At 39.6% G+C, this 22237-nt stretch overlaps 1 protein-coding gene across 1 annotated transcript in view; it reads right to left on the reverse strand.

The window, feature by feature from the left end:
* Positions 1–22237, reverse strand: part of washc5 (WASH complex subunit 5) — a 64208-nt gene that overhangs the window by 33232 nt on the left and 8739 nt on the right. The window contains exons 4-12 of the mRNA XM_072570784.1: positions 21396–21496; positions 19684–19876; positions 13450–13602; positions 12818–12931; positions 12345–12516; positions 11367–11494; positions 7266–7395; positions 5901–6013; positions 858–1024 (exon numbers count right to left, since the gene is read on the reverse strand). Coding sequence (XP_072426885.1) covers positions 858–1024; positions 5901–6013; positions 7266–7395; positions 11367–11494; positions 12345–12516; positions 12818–12931; positions 13450–13602; positions 19684–19876; positions 21396–21496 — 1271 coding nt within the window. The remainder of the gene's footprint in view (positions 1–857; positions 1025–5900; positions 6014–7265; positions 7396–11366; positions 11495–12344; positions 12517–12817; positions 12932–13449; positions 13603–19683; positions 19877–21395; positions 21497–22237) is intronic.

Raw genomic sequence — 22237 nt, forward strand, 5'->3', positions numbered from 1 at the left:
TCAGCATCACCAAATTGTTAAGCTTACCTAATGTGTTTTGTCCATTTTCCTAAAATTCTTAGGTGGGATGAATTCATATTTTTAAATCTAACTATGGTTTGCGTTTGTGACAAAGCTAAAATTGGAACAACAGCTTCAAGCCTTTAAAAGATAAATTTGATTTTTAAACGTGTTGTCCAGTCTGTCAAGGTATTTTGAGGGCAGGGCAGAAGGAGGAAGTAAAGTAGGGTCAAGAAATGTGCAGGAAACAGCAACATACAACTCTGTATTGTTGACGACTTAAAGCATAAGCAACCAATTTGCGTGAATTGAATTTACAAAATTGTCTCTTGTTAGCAGGTTGCACATTGGGCCAGCTTTATGCTAGTTGATACTCACTATACATCTCACACTCCAGTGATATTTGATTGAACTAAATTACAAGTCTTCTCAATAATATTAGAAGCAAAGAGGAATACCCAAGAACATGAAAAGGACAAAACAGGCTAAGAGGGGTGTGGTGATATACAAGAGCTGCTACAAACAGAGTGCTCACATTTGGTGAAAAAGAGGAGACTGTGTTAATGGAGCTAACCTCCAACAATTTCATTTTATTTGTTTTCTTTGAAAAGGGCACTCATTAGAAAGAATGGAAGGTGGGATGGGATATCAGTGATTTATGACAGCAGAGAAAGGTATTCAATACCTGCAGCTTTAGCTGACTTTTCACAAGAGGATTGGGTATGTTTAACTATTCTACTCCTGCATCTGAGATATCCCAGATACTTGAATCCAGAGGAGGAGTTGGGGGTATTACACATGTAGAAACTTTTAAACACCAGATTTCACAACCTCTCTCAATATATGAATGCTCCTACCTGTCAATAAGCTGCCAGGCATATGACAAGTCGCCTATAATCTGCATGCTAATGAGGACCTCTTCTTTAACGTTTATGGTGCGAATCATCTGATGGAGAAATTTACGAGTGTCGGCCAGGAACTGGCAGATCTGCAAATTCGATTCAAGTTGGTGGAACTCTTGGACCTGTTTTAAGAAGTTACAAAATTCTCAGCCTAAGCATTGTAGAGTGACAGATATCTTCAAATTAATTCTTTAATCCTCTAGAATACCAGTATCTCTTCTATAGCTCTGGTAATTAAGAATACTGACAGCATGTATTTATAAATTTGTAGCAACAGGCACATAATGTGCAAGGGTTTAAACTTTGAGTTATACTTTAACAACTGAAATAAAATCACATTCATTGTAGCAACGTAACTGACTTTGTCATTACCACCTGACTGAAAATATCTTTCATCTCCTTCACTTCTTCTGTTCTCTTACCTCAAATGTTTTAAAAGGAGTTAGGTCAACATGTGTAAACTCATGCGCAGTATACATCTCCCCATTCGATTATGTTAGTGATACCAGTTTTGTTACAGATGATTTTGGAGTAAAAGACAGAGAATTTATGGAAAACAACATGAAAGGATGCTCATGGTTGGACCCCAGACACTCCTGTCCTACTAACAAGAGCAACCAAAAGGGATTTTAGAACAATTTTGATGATCAATCTCACAAATTTTCTTGGATAGATCAATACTGGTTACTTTCATAAAGCAGCTCAACTATAAAGACCCATGTTTCGAAGTGTGCCAATGTTATTAAAAATACATAATTATACAAGAAGCCAATTTAGGGTGTAATAATAGGATCCTTTCATGATCTGAACTTAATATGCTGGCTTGAACTTTCATGTAGATGGATACACTGGCACCCAAAATTGTTGCGGAGTCTTGGGAAAAATTTGCATATCAATAGTTCAGAGAGATAACTGCTCATCTAGCATTCCAAAACTTGACTTGGGCACTAACTTAGTAGAAGGTCTAAAGTTTCAGGAGTTCTTTGGAAAGGTAGGAGACCCTTTTGGAGAAGTAACATACCATTCTGGATATGGTGCTGGGATAACTTAGGAAGAAGAAAGGTGCACAAAAAGTGCAGACAGTAATTACAATTGTTACACTCATTGCAGTTTTTTTTGACAGCTCCAAAAGAAACAAAACTGCCTGCACTCTTAAATGATATTTGCTATTTAACCCTGAGAACTATTATTACAAAATTAGTGCTGGACTACAGATTTCACAACCTTACATTATGACAGTGGAGTGCCTGTCAGTTCGTCGTTTGATTGCTAGCTCCACATCATTAGAAACTCTATGAAGTGGACCATTAATTCAAAAGCTTATTTTATATAAGGTAGCTATGATGTGAAGACGACAGTGTTGGGCTGGGTGGACAAAGTCATCAGAAGTCAGACGACACCAGGTTATAGTCCAACAGCTTCATTTGAAATCACAAGCTTTTGGAGTGTTGCCCCTTCGTCAGGTGAAGACAATAACCTGGTGTCACCTAACCTCTGACTCTGCCCACCCCAGTCCAACACCTCCACATCATGGCTATCAACGACACCACAAACTTGGTTCAAAGTAGGGAGGATGATTGAGAAGATGGCGCATATCGACATAGATATCAAGTTTCTGCAGAGATACAAGAAAGCAGAGAAGATCACGAGAGGACTACAGAACACGAACCCATTCAATTCAAGATACAACACAGACTACACTGAGGCTCTGCCATCGCACCTTTCTCGATCATTTCATAAACCAGCTGTACAGATGACACTGCAAACTTGAAATAGAGATAGAGTGCATATTCTCAGCCTGCGCTCAGGATACAGTGGACCAGCTACGAGATACTGCTAAGCAGACGAGGCAGCAGAACTAAGCCATTTACAAGCACACCAAGAACAGGAAACTGGAGAAATTTGGCATCACCACCAGCAGTAACCAAGCCTTCCCCCAGTGCCAGCACAGAAATCCATCATCATGTCCGACCACACCCTCCAACCAGATGAAACTGAAGTTCTTAGCCAAAGCTCAATTTCAATCCCACGACCAAAATGGACCCTATTGATCTCCCAGCAGGCACAAGAAGAATTCACCAGGTGAATGCAGCTTCAGGAATTCTTCAACAAATCCCAAGATGCCAGCAGTGAGCCCAATGACACAACAAACAAATTGGAACAGTCGTCAGAGAGATCTGCAGTGCAACGACCAAACAAGAGTGTGTTGAATTGGACACTTTCAGAAGGCTGCTGCCCCAGGCTCAACATATGCTCAAGCCATCAGGAGATACGTTAATGCCAGATTCATCAGCCATGCTCACATAATCACACAGAATGTCACCCAAGCACAATGCAATGCCATCCATGCTCTCACAACCAATCGCAATCAAACCTACAAAAGGAGGAGCCATCATCATGTAGATTAGAACAGACGAATGCAAAGAGGGGTACTGCCAACTGAACAACCAGGTGCATTATCGACAACTACCTGCCAATTCAACCAAAGAACGCACCTGTCAACTCAATAGACCAATCAAGACCTTTGATCAAAACCTCAGACTCTCCCACACACTCTCATCCCATGTACTTCTCACATAGGAGATTTCTACTCCTTTGCAAAGATACACAAAGCCAACACACTGGGACAGCCAATCATATCAGGCAATGTGGACCTTGTGTGACAACCCCTCTGGCTATGTCAAAGGGATCGTGAAACTCTTTGCACAAAGAAAGTCCAGCTTCTGTCGCAACACTACAGACTTCTTACAAAAACTCAACACCCACGGACCAATCAAACTAAGAACATTCCTCATCACAATGGATGTTTCGGCACACTACACCAACATCCCGTGATGGCTGCATTGCTGCAACAGCATCAGTACTCAACACCAACACTGCCAATTTCCAGATGCCATCCTACAACTCATCCACTTCATCCTCGATCACAACGCCTTTACCTTCGACAACCAGTTCTTCATCTAACAGCCATGAGGACCACACTTGCACCCCAATATGCCAACATATTCATACATAAGTTCAAGGAAGATTTCTTTGTTGCACAGAACCTATGATACTTCACTCAATGAAGGGGCAACACTCTGAAAGCTTGTGATTTCAAATAAACCTATTGGACTATAACCTAGTGTCCTATGACCTTACTTTTGAGATGAATGGAATTTTAATAGAGTAAATGAGCTTTTATCAATTTTAAGTATTTTTCTTTAGTGAATTGATCAAGAAACTTTAACATTACATAATCTCAACATGGGTCCCCAGGTCTGCCTGTGGAGGTGGCTGAGTGAGTTGGCACAGTAACATGCAAGGGTGAAGGGTGGGGTTACAAAAGTCAGCATGGAGGGAGTAGGTTGAATGTAGGTAAAAAGGGTACAAGGGGTTGTGATTCCCTTTTTTCTCAAATCTAGGGTAAAGTACACCAGGCTGCCTCCATTCCTGCAAGCTTTTTAATTATATGGGTTATCCCACCATATATCCTAATTTCAGTGTATCCCAACTTCTAGAAACAAAAATCAACCAGCTGGGGCATTTTCTCTACCCAGGTCAGGTTTCCAGAGTCAGAAACTGTCCCAACTCAGTGCTTCCAGCTGAAAGTCAAAAATTACATCTCTTCTGAATGTCCCTTCCCTTTTATTTCTCCAATCTTTATAACTGCAGACTGAAAGGAATAATTGGGATAATAACTATTACGCTGTTCTAACATGGCAACTGATATTACTAAATACCACTAAGTCAACTTTCTACAGTACCCTCCAACCCCAGCAAACAGAAAGGCAGCCCCTCGTGCTTTTTTTTTAAAAAAAGAATTCCTAAAAAGTGGAAAGAGGTGATTTGGCCCAAAAAGTCCACACTGACCATCCGAAATGTATCCCAACCAGACCCATTCCCCTACATTTCCCCTAACGAATGCACCTAGCCTAGACATCTCCGAACACGGTGGGCAATTTAGTTTGGCCAATTCACCTAACCTGCAAATCTTTGGACTAAGGGAGGAAACCGAAGCATCTGGAGGAAACCAATGCAGACACAGGGAGAACATGCAAACTCCACACAGTCGCCCAAGGCTGGAGTCAAACCGGGATCCGTGGCACTGTAAGGCAGCAGTGCTAACTACTGAACCACCGTTCAGTGATTCAACGTCACGTAACGGAATAAAACTGCTCAGTGTTTCTTGCAGCGTGGCATTTGAGAAAACAACTTTCACCATCCTCTCAATGAAAAAGGAGACATTCTGGCTCAATATACCCAAGACTGTATGACAGAGCCTCACTCTTTCACCTTGAACTTGACATTGCACAAACTGAGTTCATATATTTTAAGTAGATCAGCAGGAGGCTGGAAGAACACAGCAAGTCAGGCAGCATCAGGAGGTGGAGAAGTCAATGGTTCAAGAGTAACCCTTCTTCAGGACTGGGGGTATGTCTGGGGGAGCGGCAGATAAAGGGGGTGGCGGGGACAGGGTGGTGAAATGAGGATAGGTGAAGACAGGTGGAGGGTACAACCTGGTTAGTCAGTGGGAGAAATGAGACAGAAAAAATCATTGGGAATTTTAAATACAGATTTCCTGTGCTTCACTCATTAGCAAATAAATCCTTTAGCCAAGCATCTTCAGCTGGTGATCCTTCTCGTTTGAAGAAAGGAGTAAAATAATTAACTATTTTAAAGCACAAGTTAACAATATTGAATTTCAATTTCTTCATATTTAAACAAAATAAAAATCGACTAACCCGGAAATGATCTCAAGGGAGATGGATCAATGTAGGAAAAATAACAGAGTGGTAGATGATCAGCCATGATTCAAAATGACAGAGCAGGCTCGTAGGGCTGACTGGCCTACTCCTGCTCCAATGATAATAACTATTTTATTAAAAATATCTTTATGGAACAACACACCAAAAGTTTCTCTTGTTGCTCAAGTGGTACTTGTGTATTTTAAGACATCTCACTAAATATTTTCATTTCAGCTTGCAGATAATGTTAGTCTGTTCAAAGCTTTCTCACCTCTTCCAAAGCCTGGATTAACTGAACAGTCTTCCTCCCGGCTGCTGTTGAGTCTTCATAATTCAAGGAAGAAATTTGCTTTGAAATCTCCCTAAACCAGGCTTGTAAATTTTCTATGAGCAAAAAAAGGAGAGAGGAGAGGAGTGTTTGAGAAGATATAGATTCTGTTGCATTGCTATAAAATACATTTTTTAAAAATTATACATTTGCCCCTCTCTGGTCTCCACACATCACAGCCTTCCAGCAGGCGAGAGGTACAAGACCAGCACATTCATTAGTGTTACTTGAAGTACTAAAGGCGCAGCAAAATTACAGTATGCATGTTGTAGGTGTACAACTTACAAACGTAAAGACAATGTATTCTCAGCAATCAATTATACACATATTTCTTTCATAAAGTGGACCAGTAGATTAGAATCAAGAAGGAAATGAAGACCTCTTAGAACAATTCAAAAAGCACCAAGATTCAGATCACTTTGGGTTTGAGCAATTTTAGACAGAAAAAATAATTGGGAAAAACGGGCACACACATTTTATCTCCCTGTCACCCAACAGATTTTGCCTTTTTTGGATACCTCTCTAATTCTTCAACATCCATTCGAATTCTTTGTCTAAAATTGTCTTCTAACCTGGTCAATTTTTCCTCTTTCTTGCCAAACATTCAACTTCTTCAATTACTTTTGCATTCAAAGAAACTCAGATCCATCTGAAATTTAAATTTTGCCTCTAAAGCCAAAACAGAATCTAACTCTTTTCAGTCAGATCACCAAGAACAATGTTGCTGTCTGACACAGGTTCACAGAGTATGGTCTCATCTCTATCGTTTCCTGCCACAAAAGTTACAAATATTACACTGTAGAACTGTTTAGCCCCCTCAGCTTTCTATTCTCTGATCTACAGGGTTTTTAAACAACCCATTTTTATGATAACTAAGCATTAGTTTTCTATTTCCCAAAACCTTACTTTTTCATATTCAATTTTAGCAACCTGCATGAAAATTTTGCCCGACAAACTAGACCCTATTTTGATACGATTGCCAAAGTAAAGTGGTGCAAGGGAGACAAAATAATGATAAAAATTAACAAGAGCAAAATGGAAAAAAGCAAATGAGTGACAAGGGAAAATAAGAAAAAGAATATTATTATTAACTCTGTTTAACCAAGATCTGAAATTACTTGATTTTTAAAAAAGCCTGTCATCACAGGGAGGAAACAGAGCTATTTTCTACACATTTGGCAAACAAATCGAACATTTCAATGAAGGCCAAACCAAAAATCAGCCACAAAACCAGAAACTAACAGAACATTGTACAAAGAAGACTATATCTCACCAGTGAACAGAGCAGTCGGAACACTAATCACATACCATTTTTTTCCACTCTGGTGAGAGGCTTTACTCCAGAGAACACCTCAGCAAGTTCAGTCATTCTCTCAGAGCCCTCTTTCTGATAACTTTCCCATTTGGCTTGCTTTTCTGACAGCATTTGCTTAAACATCTAAGTGATAAATGAAATACACATTACTCAATTAATGGCATAAAGCAAAGGAAACCGGAGCAACCCTTCAGAAATATAACCCACTCGGCTGGCTGCTTGTCCTCTGGTATACTGGAGAAGCAATACTCAGATCCATCTTCACTGATCCCTGCCACATAGGAGATACTGCAATCTCCCTGCTTTAGAAAAAGGCAAAAGGAAAAACGGAAGAGGAGGGAAGATTGTTGCAAACCTGCTGCTCAATTAAAGAAATCACCCACCCTGTTCTCCATGTATCTTATCATTTGAGGTGGTGGCAAGGGAAGGTAGCAGGGTTAGCAAAACAACAGACAAACTTGTTTACCATCAATTAAGGGGGAACTTCTGGAATTTACCACCAGGACAGGAGTTGTTAAGTAAGTGGAAAAGTGCACGCTAATCACAAAGAATCATTATGGATTTGGGACAAGTAGATCATATCTGATTTATCTAATTATATGTTTTCAATTTTTTTCAAAACAGTTGGCAGTTTGCAATACCATCCCTGACATCTTTCAACCATATAGTAGCACTAGATCTACGCTGACTGAGACCAGAGATTTCACATTAATTTGCAAAAACATTAATTACTTCAATGATTAAGTTTTTCTATCTGCTTAGCCAAGTATTCCTTTGCTGACAGGTTTAAACCTGTATCTCTCCTTTTCTACTGCCACATCCTTTAAGCCACCACCCAAGCTTGCAGCCTTCCCTATCTCCTCTACCCCCAATCCCTTTGTAACCACACATCTCTCCCATTTTGCAGCCACCTCCTCTGAAGCCTCTTTCTGCGCTGTGCCCAGGCAGACCAGCCCTGATCCCCACCAAAACCACAGTCAGATTACATGACACACTGTTCCCAGCCTTGGCACACCACCATCCCAAACCTTATCCCTATAACATCCAGCCTTGGCATCTCCACACCCTCAGACTCCACACCCCTGGCTCACTCATTCGCCTTCTTACTAATAGGCTCAATCTATGGGTCTAAGGCTCACAGGCTGTCTATCACTAAATGTGGGAGAGAAACAGTCTATATGTGGAGGAACAACTCCTCAGAGATACTGTCCATTCTATTTATGGGAGCAAAGTTTTTCTAATTGGTCACTCCCATGACAACTTTTCTGGGTGTTTTGGGGTGAATTTGCTTGTTGCTCCTGTAAACTCTAAGGCATGCTCTCCAGGGATTTAAACTGAAATGTCAGCTTTTCATTCCCTTTCTTGGGAGGGAGTAATAAAAAGTTCAGTGTCCCAAGTTTTCAGATGACACTAAGTTTAAAGGCAGGGCAGAAGTTATTTAGATGGAAGCAAGGAGGTTCAAAGTTGCAAGAACAAATTAAAAGGAATGGGCAAAACCAAGGGAAATGGAGTTCAATATAGTAAAGGTGGAAGATCAGTTATATTGGATGCAAGACAGACATCAGCATGTCTTCTTAATGTTGAAAAACAAGGATTTGTGGAGAACGAAAGCGATATTAGAATTCCGATTCACAGATCACTAAAAGGCAAGTGCACAGTACAAAAAGTGATCAAAAAAGCTAACTGAATGATTGTTTTCCAACCCCCTAAGTGAAAGGCAAAGAAAGTGAGAACGTGATGCTTCAGTTGCACAAAGCCAATGTGAGACCACATCTGAAGGACTGCATTCTCTTAAACACAGTAACTTAGGGGGAGATAAAATACAGATTTACTAACATTATCCTGAAACTTAAAATATTAAATTATGAGGACTGGTAGAATCAATTTAGAAGACTGAGGAACAATAATTGTCTTTAAAATGCTAAAGAAATTCAATATCGTGAATTCAGCGAATCCATTCCCTCTGGTGAACAGAATTAAAAACAATTGGGCACAATTTAAATATTAGAGTCTGACCATTTAAGAGTGAAAATAGGAAGCATTTTCTCCCCACATAAAGAGACTGAGAACTTGCTTTCTGCAAATATTGCTGATGCTTGAGCAATGGACATTTTCAAGATGGATCAGCGAATACAATCATACAATCTGTACGGTGTGGAAGCTAGCCAATCAAATCCACACCACCCCTCTGAAGAGCACCCCACCCAGACCAAAACCCCCCCACCCCCAACCCTATCCCCATAACCCTGTGTTTCCCATGTCTAATCCACTTCGCCTGCACATCCTTGGACACTATGGGCAATTTAACGTGGCAAAGCCATCTAACAAGATCAAGAAAGGTTTGTTAGGTAAAGTTATCAAACAATATGGAGAAATGTAGCTAAATGAGGTTAAAGTACAAAACAGCCATGATTTATTTGAATGAGGAAACAGGTTCAAATGGCCTACTTCTGTTTGTATTTGGTCCTGCAAGGGACCAATGAAACTAGAGAGAAAGCACAAAATAGAAGGAATGAGTCAAAGGCAAAATTACCAGTTAAGGTTGGATAACAGCAATTAATGGATAAACAATATTCTAAATTATACAGCACATGAGAAGGCAGAGAAGATTGCTGGAAGAGGAAGCAGAATAAATGCTCTATTAGATGAAAGAAAATAATTTACAAATCACTTGATCTCATGTCTCAGGAGCATTTCTAAATGTTTACAAAGGCAGCAACTTTTTGAAGTTCAATAACGATTGCCATGTTGGTAACTGTGACAGCTAATTCTCTGACAATCCCATGAACAGCGTGATATAAATGGCCCATGTTACCCATTTAGAAGGTTGACTAGAACCCCCACAAGGACTCCCACTTTTCCTCAAATAGTGCCATTCATTATTTAATATCCAGCTGTACCATGACAATAAACTAAGGACCTATCAGTTTGATATGTTACCTACTGAATGTCAGCTCCAACAATAAAGCACTCTTACAGTACTACACTGCGCTGTTAGCTTAGATCATGTACTCAAATTCTGAAGTGGAATTTGCAGAATCTTCCAATTTGATGTTCAAATTCTTATCAATTAATAGAGTCCAATTAATCTTAAAATTGAAATAAAAAATTTCAAAAGTGTAAGCATGTGAATCACACCTCAGAATATAAAACATTACCAACTACAGAACATGGGAAGCAGCAGTGAAGTTAAGCAACAGTAAAAGCACTGTTCACATGACAACAAAGGGAACGGCAAGACAAGAATATCCAGGAGACAGAAATGCTGAGAATTTTCCCTGAAGGAGCATAAAAAGCATTCAAATTTAGTTGCATACGGACACAGTACATCTTGGATATAGTAAAAGCAACAGCAGGAGTTTATAAATATCAGTTAAGATTAATTTTGATGAAACAATTTCTTGCTAACTGCTTTGTCACTGAAATTTCACTAGATGCGTAGGCAGTAAAAAGGGTTTAACACTGAACTGCCACATGGCCTCAGTTTACTGTCAAATGCTGCTCTATTTATAGCCAACACCCTAAACACAACTGGTCAACATTTTTCAGATGGTCAATGCTGGTAGGAATGTAGGAACAGGAGTGGGCCATTCAGGAAACTCACTGGGATAATCAATTGTGTATACTTAAGGAGATGTTTGCTGGCTGGGTAGTTCAAATGATTAGAACATCTAATAACGCCAAGGTAACTACTGCCTACCTGGTACTGCCTAGTGTGACAGTTCTGAAAAATATTGTGTAACACTTCATGTGAATTTGCTTTTGTCCCTTTAAGGATTGGTTCATTATCTGTACTCAAAAGTGTATAAAAGGGCACTTATTGACAAAGGCAGTGGGTTGCAGTGGTAAGGGTTTAGCCTTGAAACATTCTGCTTTGTGAATAAAGCTAATACTTCCTCCTCACCTGGTGGTGGCTCTCATTTGTTAAATAATTCTCTCTTGCTTTATACTCTCCCACAAGAAGAAACAAACTCTGCCTATGTTTTCAAATCCTTTCACTTGCATGTTAGATTAGATTAGATTACCTACAGTGTGGAAATGTTCTCCAGTGTCATTATTTATAGAAATGAAAACCAAGAATAAAAGAAGCATACCTCCTTCAAAACAAACTCAAACTGAGCACTGTCCAGCAAAAGCTGAAAAAGTGTTTTGGGATTGTATTTCGAGTCGCTAAAAACCTGGTCCTTAATCTGACGCAAGCGCTTGTTGTTTGGATCATACACTGGAAAAAAACAACAAACAAAATCTTAAACAAAATAAAGTCTAACCATCTACCTTTGATAATCAATGACATTTGAATCACCCACCATCATCTGGAACCATTGACCAGACACCAAATTGAACAATACCTAAAAATACACTGGCTACAAGGGAAGGTCAAAAACTGGGAATTCTGTAGCAAGTAGCTCTTCTCCTGTCTTCCCAACGTCTGTCCATCAGCTGCAAGATACACGTCAGGAGTGTGATAAAACACTGCCCACTTGCCTGGGTGAGTGAAGCTCCAAAATTAACATTCAAGAAGCTGAAAAATCTATCAAAACAAACCAACTTGCTTGATTGGCAACCTCATCCACCAGCTTCACTCTCTGTAGCACCAGTTCTGAAGACCACTTTTATTGCACATTGTACACTTTTCATGTACTTGATTATATGTGACAATAAAATCTAATTCTAGTTCCAAACCTCCACCAGTCCCCTCTCTCCAATGCTCCTCTGGGACTATGGCAACTTTACTTTTATACATGAACAGTTGTTAATTTAATCATAATATCCAAACTGCGTCAACAAAGGTTTCATTACATGCAATACTTCCCCTTTTTTTGGAGAGAGAAAGTAATTTAGGGGTATCAGAATTTACATATTATACAACATTTTAATCAGACAATGTCTACTGCATTTATAATCTTCTCTAAATGGCTAATTCTTTCTTGTGACATTTCTCACATTTTTCTGAACAATTTTTACACTTCGAAATAAATTTGATACACAATAAACAATGCACTGCTCAATGTTCCTTAAACATTCTTAGATCTCAACAACTGCTGATTTTAAACATGTTCTGTCACACTTACCCGTTTCTGCAGTGTGAAGCATCAGCCATCGAATTGTCACATTACAGTCACGCAGACAGTTTAATAGTTTAGGGATGTGATCCAGTACAAATTCTTCCCTCAAGAAGCCTTCTTTCAGAAATTGCTGCACCTGCCGTCGTAACTTCTCAACACTCGCTCCATATCGACTTGACTGCAGAGGAAAATAGCCTTTGTCAATGTATACATCACACATTAGTTCCATTTTGAAACAGCAGTGGCGACAAATTGAATCTTAGAGGAGGTGGCAAAATACTTGCCAATAAGTTAGTCTATTTCATCCTGCCTCATTTTCTTCTCCAATAAATACAACTATAAAAAGAGTTGCTAATTCATTAGAGATCAATTAACACCCCCCCCTCCCCCCCCCCGCGCCAGAGTATTTTGCACAAAGAAAGAATAGAATTCAAAATACCCATGTCTGAATTACCACTAAACAATTTCAGAGACCATACCTGCTCTTTGATGTTCAGTTGCTCCAATGTATAGTTCAGGGCTGTTTTTGCAGCTTTGTACGGTTCCCAGGCCTCAATCAGATTGACTGTGATCCCCATGTAAATGCTGATCACCTGTTATGCAGAAAAGAAATTCTAAATGCACAATGCTTGTTTAAACATTTCACTTTTGTGACCACCTCATATTGTGTATCACATTGTCAGCATTACAAAAGTGACTGCCCTTAAAAAGTTAACTTGTTGGCAGCTAGATGCTTTAGGACTTACTAAAGGTGTGAAAAACACAATACAAGTATAATGAAACAAGGTACGCCTGCTACGTTGCTGTTCAATGTTTGGAAGAGCTGATGTAATGGCAAGTTCAAAGAGATCCAGTGAAAATTCAAACACCATAAACCGAAGTCTGACAATTAAAAATAACTTTTGAAACAGACTTGGGTTAGTTCATGATTTCAGTCAATTGTTCTATTAAAACATTTTAATCAATTATTTTTTAATTGAGCAATCTGAAAAATACAGTAAGTAGTTCATATATCAGCTTTTGTGAATTGCTCCTTTTGTGAAAAAAAAATCTATTAACCTATTCTAGCCTTTAGCTACAGCTTTAGAAATTCACCGAGGTTTTCACCTACCCAGTTGTCTGGAAAGTATTTATCCACTATCTCCCTCATCTTGGCTTGTTGTGTATGAAGAATGGATGGTTCAAAATAGAGGATAACATAAAGCATGGCAGCCTGTGTAGCAAGGGCTGTGCTACGATGTTCTGGCAGTGGATATGCTGAGACCTGATATAAGGAAAACCACAATATCAAAAAAGATGTTAGAACTAAAGATTGACCTTTCACATCATTCAATGATTCCACGTACCAGTTATCATTAACACAGATTTTACAGGATGGCTATATTTTAAAATCAATATTTTCAATGCTCAGGCTAGGTTTCACCTTCAAGTTAAGGTGAAATGATTCAGTGGATTGTAAAGTCACACTGAAAACCTCAGCCCGCAGAAAGGGGAAGAAACTCAAATAGAAACCTCTTGCAATATCAACTGAAAGTCTCCATATAGTTCCAATATAACTCACAGGAAAGAGGCAGCTACTTTCAAAGACACAGGAAAAATGAATTACTCCGATATGGAGAGGCAATGCTGCTAATGCTGTGAAACATAGAAAATAGTGCAGAGTAGGCCATTTGGCCCTTCAAGCCTACATCACCATTCCATGCAATCATAGCTGATCATGCAATCTCAGCTTCCCATTCCCTCCCTCTCCCCATACCCATTGATCCCTTTAGCTGCAAGGGCCACATTCAGCTCCCTCTCAAATATATCTACCAAGCTGTCCCAAACAGCTTCCTGTGGGAGAGGATTCCACAGGCTCACAAATCTGAGTGAAGAAATTCTTCCTCATCTCAGCCTGAATGGCCTTCCCATTATTCTGAGACAGTGACTCCCTGTTCTGGACTTCTCCAACACTGGGAACATTCCTTCCTCATCTCGCCTGTCCAGTCCCCTTAGGATTTTGTGGGTCTGTGAGAGCCCCCCTCATTTTTCTTGTCAGCGAATACAAGCCCAGTCAAACTAGTCTTCCCTCATATGTCAGTCCGGCCATCCCGGAAATCAGTCCGGTGAACCTTCACTGGATTCCCTCAATGGCAAGAATGTCCTTCCACAGACTAGGAGACCAAAACTGCACACAATACGCAAGGTGTGTCCCCACCAAGGCCCTGTATAAATGCAGCAAGACATCCTTACTCCGACACTCAAATCATCTCATTACGAAGGACAGCATGCCAGTAGCTTTCCTCACTGCTGGATGCACCTGCATGCCTACCTTCTGTGACTGTTCCACCATGACACCCAGGTCTCACTGCACCTCACCTTTTCCTAAGCTGCTTCCATTCAGATAATAAACTGCTTTCCTGTTTTGGCAACCTAAGTTGCCAAACCAGGACAACAGAGTCAGAGATGCACAGCACGGAAACAGACCCGTCGGTCCAACTCTTCCATGCAGACCAGATATCCTAAACTAATCCTGTTGCCAGCAATAAGCCCTTTCTAGTCCAGATGCCTTTTAAGTTGTACCAGCCTCCACCACTTCCTCTGACAGCTCATTCCATACACGTACCACCCTCTGCATGAATAAAGTTGCCCCTTAGTTCTCTTTTACATCTTTCCCCTCTCCCTTAAACCTATGCCCTCTAGTTCTGGACTCCCCCACCCCAGGGAAAAGACCTTATCCATTTATCCTACCCATGCCCCTCATGGTTTTATAAACCTCTATAAGGTTACCCCTCAGCCTCCGACGCTTCAGAGAAAACAGCGCCAGCTTTTTCAACCTCTCCCTATAGCTCAAATCCTCCAACCCTGGCAACATCCTTGTAAATCTTTTTTGAACCCTTTCAAGTTCACAACATCCTTCCGAAAGCAAGGAGTCCAGAATTGCACGCAATATTCCAAAAGTGGCCTAACCAACGTCCTGTACAGCTGCAACATGACCTCCCAATTCCTGTACTCCATACTCTGACTAATAAAGGAAAGCATAACAAACACCTTCTTCACTATCCTATCTATCTGCGACTCTACTTTCAAGGAACTATGAATGTGCACTCCAAGGTCTCCTTGTTCAGGAACACTCCCAAGGACCTTACCATTAAGTGTATAAATCCCACTAAGGTTTGCTTTGCCAAAATGCAGCACCTCACATTTATCTAAATTAAACTCCATCTGCCACTCAGCCCATTGGCTCATCTGATCAAGATCCCATCGTAATCTGAGGTAACCTTCTTTGCTGTCCATTACACCTCCAATTTTGGTGTCATCTACAAACTTACTAACTTTAAAGAGTTTTGAGAAGATTTGTAGCTCAAGTTGAAGTTCTGGATGTAAGTTTGCTCTCTGAGCTGGAAGGTTCGATTGCAGACATTTAGTCACCACACTAGATAACATCATCAGTGAGCCTCTAAATGAAGCACTGGTGGTATAGCCTGCTTTTTATTTATGTGTTTAGGTTTCCTTGGGTTGGTGATGTCATTTCATGTTGTGATGTCATTTCCTGTTCTTTTTCTCAGGGGTGGTAAATGGAATCTAAGTCAATGTGTTTATTAATAGCATGGCATTCCAATTGGAACTCTGTCAACAAACACTGACTTGGATCCCATTTACCACCCTCTGAGAAAAAGAACAGGAAATGACATCACTTCCTATGTTCACATATTTTATCTACATTACAAGTATGTGCCCACTCAACCGGTCTGTCCAAGTCACCCTACAGCCTCTTAGTCTCCTCCTCACAGCATACAGTGCCACCAAGCTTACTGTCATCTGCAAATTTGGAGAAATGGCATTCAATTCCTTCATTCAAACCATTAACGTATAAAACGTGCCTTCCCTCTGTTCCAGCCCTCTGCTTCCCCTCTACCCATGTGAATACATTACTTCCAACACCTTTGTTTTAACTTTCCTTACTAATTTCTTGTGTGGAACCTTGTCAAAAGCCTTTTGAAAGTCCAGATACACAACATCTACTGATTCACCACTGTCTACTGGACTGGTCACATCCTCAAAAAATTCCAGAAGATTTATCAAGCATGACTTCCCTTTAGTGAATCCATGCTGAATAGCAATGATTCTGTCCCTGCTTTCCAAATGCTTAGTTATTGCATCCTTAATAATTTGACTCCAGCATTTCTCCCAGCACTGATGTCAGGCTGACTGGCCTATTCTTGCCCATTTTCTCTCTCCCTCCTTTTCTAAACAGCAGAGTTACATTAGCTATTCGCCAATTCATCAGAACACTTTCACAGTCGACAGAATGTTGTAAAATGTAACCACTGTGTCCAGGTCCGATTCCGGAATTACTCTGGGGTACACAGCATCACGCCCTGGAGACCTATTGCATCACTCCTGCACTGCACTGAAGGGAAGAGAAAGACTGGGGTGTTGTGTTAGCAACAAAGCAGGTTGCTTGTGACAATGAGATTTCTAATCGAAGAGGACAAAACAGGTGGAAATTTGAGATATAAGAAATAAAGAATTGCTGAGATAAGTCTTGCTAATGGAAGTCAGATCTAGAAAACTAAGGTTGAGTGGAATGACTTTCAAATGGCTCTGAACATCTTGGCTTCGTAGATGACCAAGCTGAAAAGCTGCAAATAACTTGCTACACTTTTGCAAGAAGTGAAGGATACAAAGTGAAGTTATAAGATGTATTTCAACTGTAGTTACTTGTTAACGAAAAAGTACATGTTCTTAGTTTGACGAATTAATCACCCAGTTGTAATGTTTGATCTATATTGACTTTAGTTTTTCAGTTACAGTAAAAGTCTGAAAACCTGAAATCACGTCCCTCAGTTTATCTGTCAGTTTCTGGGAAACTGTTTAAAATTGTTGGTCTCTAAAAAGGAGATTCTAACACCAAAGATTGTTTTTAAGACCTTCAATATAGCTGTTGCAGCCGTTAGTCTTTTGTTCACATTTCTTCCCAATAGCACTTCACTTAATGGGTCCAAGATGACCAAATATTTTATTTGGACTCACTTCGGCAGAGTTTTTGTAAAGCCAAAGTAGATTACAGGTAGGTCTCTAAATTGTGTGTAAGATAATGAAACGGAAACTGTTTCCATCAGGATTTAGTCCAATATCTTCCATTCTGCCATAGCACCGGAGAAGTGATTGATTAAATCCTTTGCACATTCCACCTAAATCAAGCACCCAGGTGATCCTCTGAATTCCACCCTCCAAACTCCCAGTATATCAGCAGCCAAACCCATCAAGTTCTGGGCCAAGTCTCCCAGCTAAGAGGCTCCAAGCTGTAACCAGAAAAAAGTAAATCAAAAGACTCACACTTGGTCTTTTAGAAACAGAGCACAAAAGAAAACATCTTCCAGATTCTCACTCCCTAAGAAATACGAAGGACCCCAACACTCTGAGTTTGAAAATCTATAGCGGAGGTCCAAAGCAAAAATACAGGCCCAATCTGTTGGTTGTGGTATAAAAGCAGAGTTCTTGACTTAACAAAATACGATATCCTCCAAACTATTGAATTTTCTAAAAATTGATTAAAATATATCTAAAATTGACAAACATCATGCTCTAAATGGCAAATGGCAAAATAATCTTAAAACAGCGTGGGCCTGAGCTGCAGCCAGATAGATTCCAATCTACTAGTTACTGAAGAAAGAACCAACTCTAATGAACTGCAGCCTTGAAGGAATGCTGACTAAGTAATGCTGAACAATGATACCTTCTTAAAAGGGTGTACTTCAAGAGAAAAGTACCTTGTGAGATACACTGGACATGGTCATTAGTGTTCAAAGTCTGCATTCCAGATGCCACTCTGGTTGTTTCAGAAATTCTGCAAAGTTCACTGACCAATTATTCTCACATGAGCCTCAGCTGCCAAATAATAACAGAAAGGATGCAGTTCTTATAATAAATCAGGAAGAATAAACTGTGTAAAACACAGCAAGCCTGATTTGCAAACAGCAGCAAGTCAGTTTCACCTGTAAACTGGACAACTGGCAGTGAGGAATAAGTTGGGATGGACAAAGGGTATACATTAGCAGTCCCAATGGTAAAAAAATATCCACAGAGTTTGATTTTCAATTAAGGCTGAAAACATACAAACATGCCCCTATCTGTATGTCACAGATTTTTGTGGCCAGTTATACCCAGGTGCTGAATAGCCAAACCCATGCTCCTTAGAAGGGACCACTTGGGTTGTTCATGAAAGGGTCCAGAATTCAGGCATGTTATTTATGTGGGACATGAGTGCTTCGGCTGCTGGCCCATTCATGACCTCCTCCAGGATCAGTTCCCAACTGCTGCTTGTTGCCTATACAGTACATGAGCCCACCAATTTGCACCCTTCCCAAAACTGACAAAGCATAAGTGAATACCAAAAGCTCACGAATGTCATTCAAATGAAAATACTTCAGTCTTCTGACTTCAGGTCAATCTGCCAGCTATACTGCTATTACAGCATCCCCTGCCACTCCTCCTCACCCCATGTATTGTTCAGCTTTTTAAATCATATGCAGATATGTATACTTAAACTAAGGTACAAGATCATGTTGTAATGCATATTGGAAAGCGATCAATTAAGAGACTCAATATTTTGTGGATCCATTGGCAAATGCAGAATCTGATGGCATTGCCATTAATTTGACTTTATATCAGTTCCTTTATATTCTTTATGTACAGTAATTGTTCAGTTGTAATTGAAGTCACTATCATTTTATAGATCATTTGGACAAAAACAGGTCTTCTAACAAAGCCTTGAGAATTCTCAAGCCTAGGACGAGAGGAGAAGATGAAACAGCAATTTGAAGGCATTTCACTTTCAACTTTACACAGATTCTAGAGATATGAGACTGCTTTTAATGATGGTTTGACAAACTTTGCAGGAAAGGGTTGTACTTATTTACAAACAAACAGCCTTGAGCTAAGGCATTCCTGGAATACTAAATGGTCCAAGGGAAACAGCTCAAGATGATGGATAAATAGCACCGATACAGATGGCTATATGAACTGTTCATGAATTCCCATAACTGTTTCAACATAATCTGATTAGCAGATCATAATACGTAAAGGTAAAATTATCGGTAAGGGACAAGACAAAAATTAGTGTTAAAAATTAACTGGATTAGTTAAAAGTAAAAAAGGTGCAAAACAATACATTATGGAAAATCTCTCAGAATTTGGAATGAAGGAGTTAACTTGTCAATAATGGCAAAACATGTTAACTTTTGCATTTAGTCATCTCGGTAATGACAAATTGTCCACTTGCACAATGTTATTGGCAAATAGATCCTTCAGACATTATTAATCTTATTAATCTTGAGTAAGTGGAACAGCATGTTCTCACCTGATTGTAAATATCATCTGATCGTAGTCGACCAACCACCATTGAGATGAATGTGCTGCTAATTGGCACTCTCTGAAAGTAGCTCTCTGGATAACTTGGGGGCCTCTTTGCCCCTGCCACAAGTGAATACCCAGTGCTACGAAGCAACTTGCAAATATCATCCAGATTGGAATCAGAAGAAGAACGAGCAGCGCTGTGAACAAATAAACACAGGTTACCCTTTTGCAGCAAGAACTCCAAACCAAAGATTATTTGCAAATGCGTGCAAGAGAAGCAAACTTTTTTTTGAAAACCTGAGCTCAGCAGCAAGAACATTTTCTCAACTGAAATATTTGGAATTTAAGGATTACTAACAACATCCTTTCCCCTTGGTTTAATAAGATGGCACAAATCTTTCATTACATAGTCTGTATTAATGACAAAACAGAAAGAAATTAATCAAACTGACTTGCACTCCAAAGTGTCAACCAAAGAAAACCTCTTTGTTAGCAATTCTGGTGAAATTTTTAATATTTGGGTACAATGATATTTGCTGAAAAAAGTATGTTAACAGGTTAAGTTTTTAAGATCAATATAAAACAACTCCATCTGTAGTCAGGATTGTCACTTGCATGTACAATGTATACATGGGTATAGGCAAACATGTAGGTCTGCGGAGCTGGGGGAAGAGTGTGGCTGGAAGCAAATTCCAGTGCCACCCAAAACATTCGTATCTGATTAATATAAATCACATATTTGACACTTCTTAGATTTACCCAACAGGAAGGATAGCCCATTTTTTTTTTAGGAAAGGTGTCTTGCCAAACCATGGTCACACCATCAACAGATCCACCACAATGGTCAGAACAAGATGAGTAGCATCGATTGGGAAATGCTGAAATGATGGAAAGGAGTGGCATTTGTATTAGAGTTTTAACAATTACTTTAAAAACGTATTCCAAAATCAATGGCACTCAAAGTCTTTGTAAAACATTTTACTCAACCGGTTACACAACATACTTCAATGCCAGGTGGGATTTAAAATTGAACCTTCTGACGCAAAGGTAGGGACAGTACTGCTTTGCCACAAAATCCAATCCAGACTCCTTATAAAAATGTGTAAAGCAGATGAGACAATTCTTCTTAATACTTTTCAAGAGCCATGGTGAAAATCTGTTATATGCCCAAACAAATGGATATAATCTTATGTTCCAATTGTAGACGAACTAGCAAAAGTAAAAAGTGATTATTCTCAGGAGTAAGAGTTGGGGAAAAGATATTTTTAATCTGATTAATACTAACCACCTTATTGCTCGAATGGAGAAATCAAACTTCACAAACATTAACTGGCTGGCTGTCCAGAGATATCAGTCACATTGTATCTCTTGCAAAACTAATAGCAAACGTTGCACACCATTATCAACAATCTGGAAGCAGTGACCCACTCATTCAGCAAGGAAAGTAAAAGGTAAAAAATAAAAAGGTCATTGTTTCTGAAGTGTTTTACTAAAATAGAATAAAACATAGCATTTGGAAATGCTTCAAGACAATAACACATCTAAGAATTTGCACGGTAATCCATTTCTCCACCCTTTCTAGGGTTGCTATGTCATCTGGACTCAAGTCTATAGCCTTCGTTAAGACACACTGCATCAATGAATTATATTATGGAAGTTGAAAAAAGCTTGAAATGTCTGGATCTTGTTTATACTGCTTTCATAGGTATACAATACCTGTATCTGTAGTAGGAAACCAGCATCCTTTCTCTAACTTCTCCTTCAATCTTGAGGTCAATAACCAGCAGCATAACTCCGTACAAGTATAAAGCTTCACACTGAATAATGATGATAAAAGAAAATGTATTTAGACATGGGGACAAAAAAAAATCACATAGCAGCACATGATCATTGTTACAAGTTTACTAAGGGTGTAAGAACACCAGGAATTTGATTTTTCTGAGCTTTTGGCCAAGAACCTTTGGGTACTATATGGTGGTACGAACAAACAGAATAGCAGAAAAGACTGTCTACTAATAGGAAATAGAGTCATTGTCATATAGCACAGAAACACAGTCTCTTTAGTTCAATTCCTCCACGCTGACCAGACATCCCAATCTGACCTGGTCCTGTTTGCCACCATTTGGCTCGTATCCTTCTAAACCCTTCGTCTTCATAAATCCATCCAGATGCCTTTTAAAATGTATTTGTACCAGCCTCCACCACTTCCTTTAGCTCATTCGTTCCATATACGCACACCCTCTGTGTGAAAAAGTTACTCCTCAGGTCCTTTTCAAATCTTTCCCCTCTCACCTCAACCTATGCCCTCGAATTTTGGACTCCCCCACCCTGGAAAAAAGACCGTGGTTATTCACCCCATCCATGCCCCTCATGATTTTATAAATGTCTAAATGTCTCAGCCTCCAGCGCTCCACCAATGCAGAAGTCAGGTTGCAATAGAAACATATAAAATAGGAACAAACAGAGGAGGTCATTTGGCCCTTTCAGCCTACTCTATCAGTCAACAGGATCATGGCTGATCATTCAACTCAGTACTCTGTTCTTTCTTTTGCTGCTTT

The sequence above is a fragment of the Chiloscyllium punctatum genome, chromosome 5, assembly GCF_047496795.1.
Source record: "Chiloscyllium punctatum isolate Juve2018m chromosome 5, sChiPun1.3, whole genome shotgun sequence".
Taxonomy (NCBI): domain Eukaryota; kingdom Metazoa; phylum Chordata; class Chondrichthyes; order Orectolobiformes; family Hemiscylliidae; genus Chiloscyllium; species Chiloscyllium punctatum.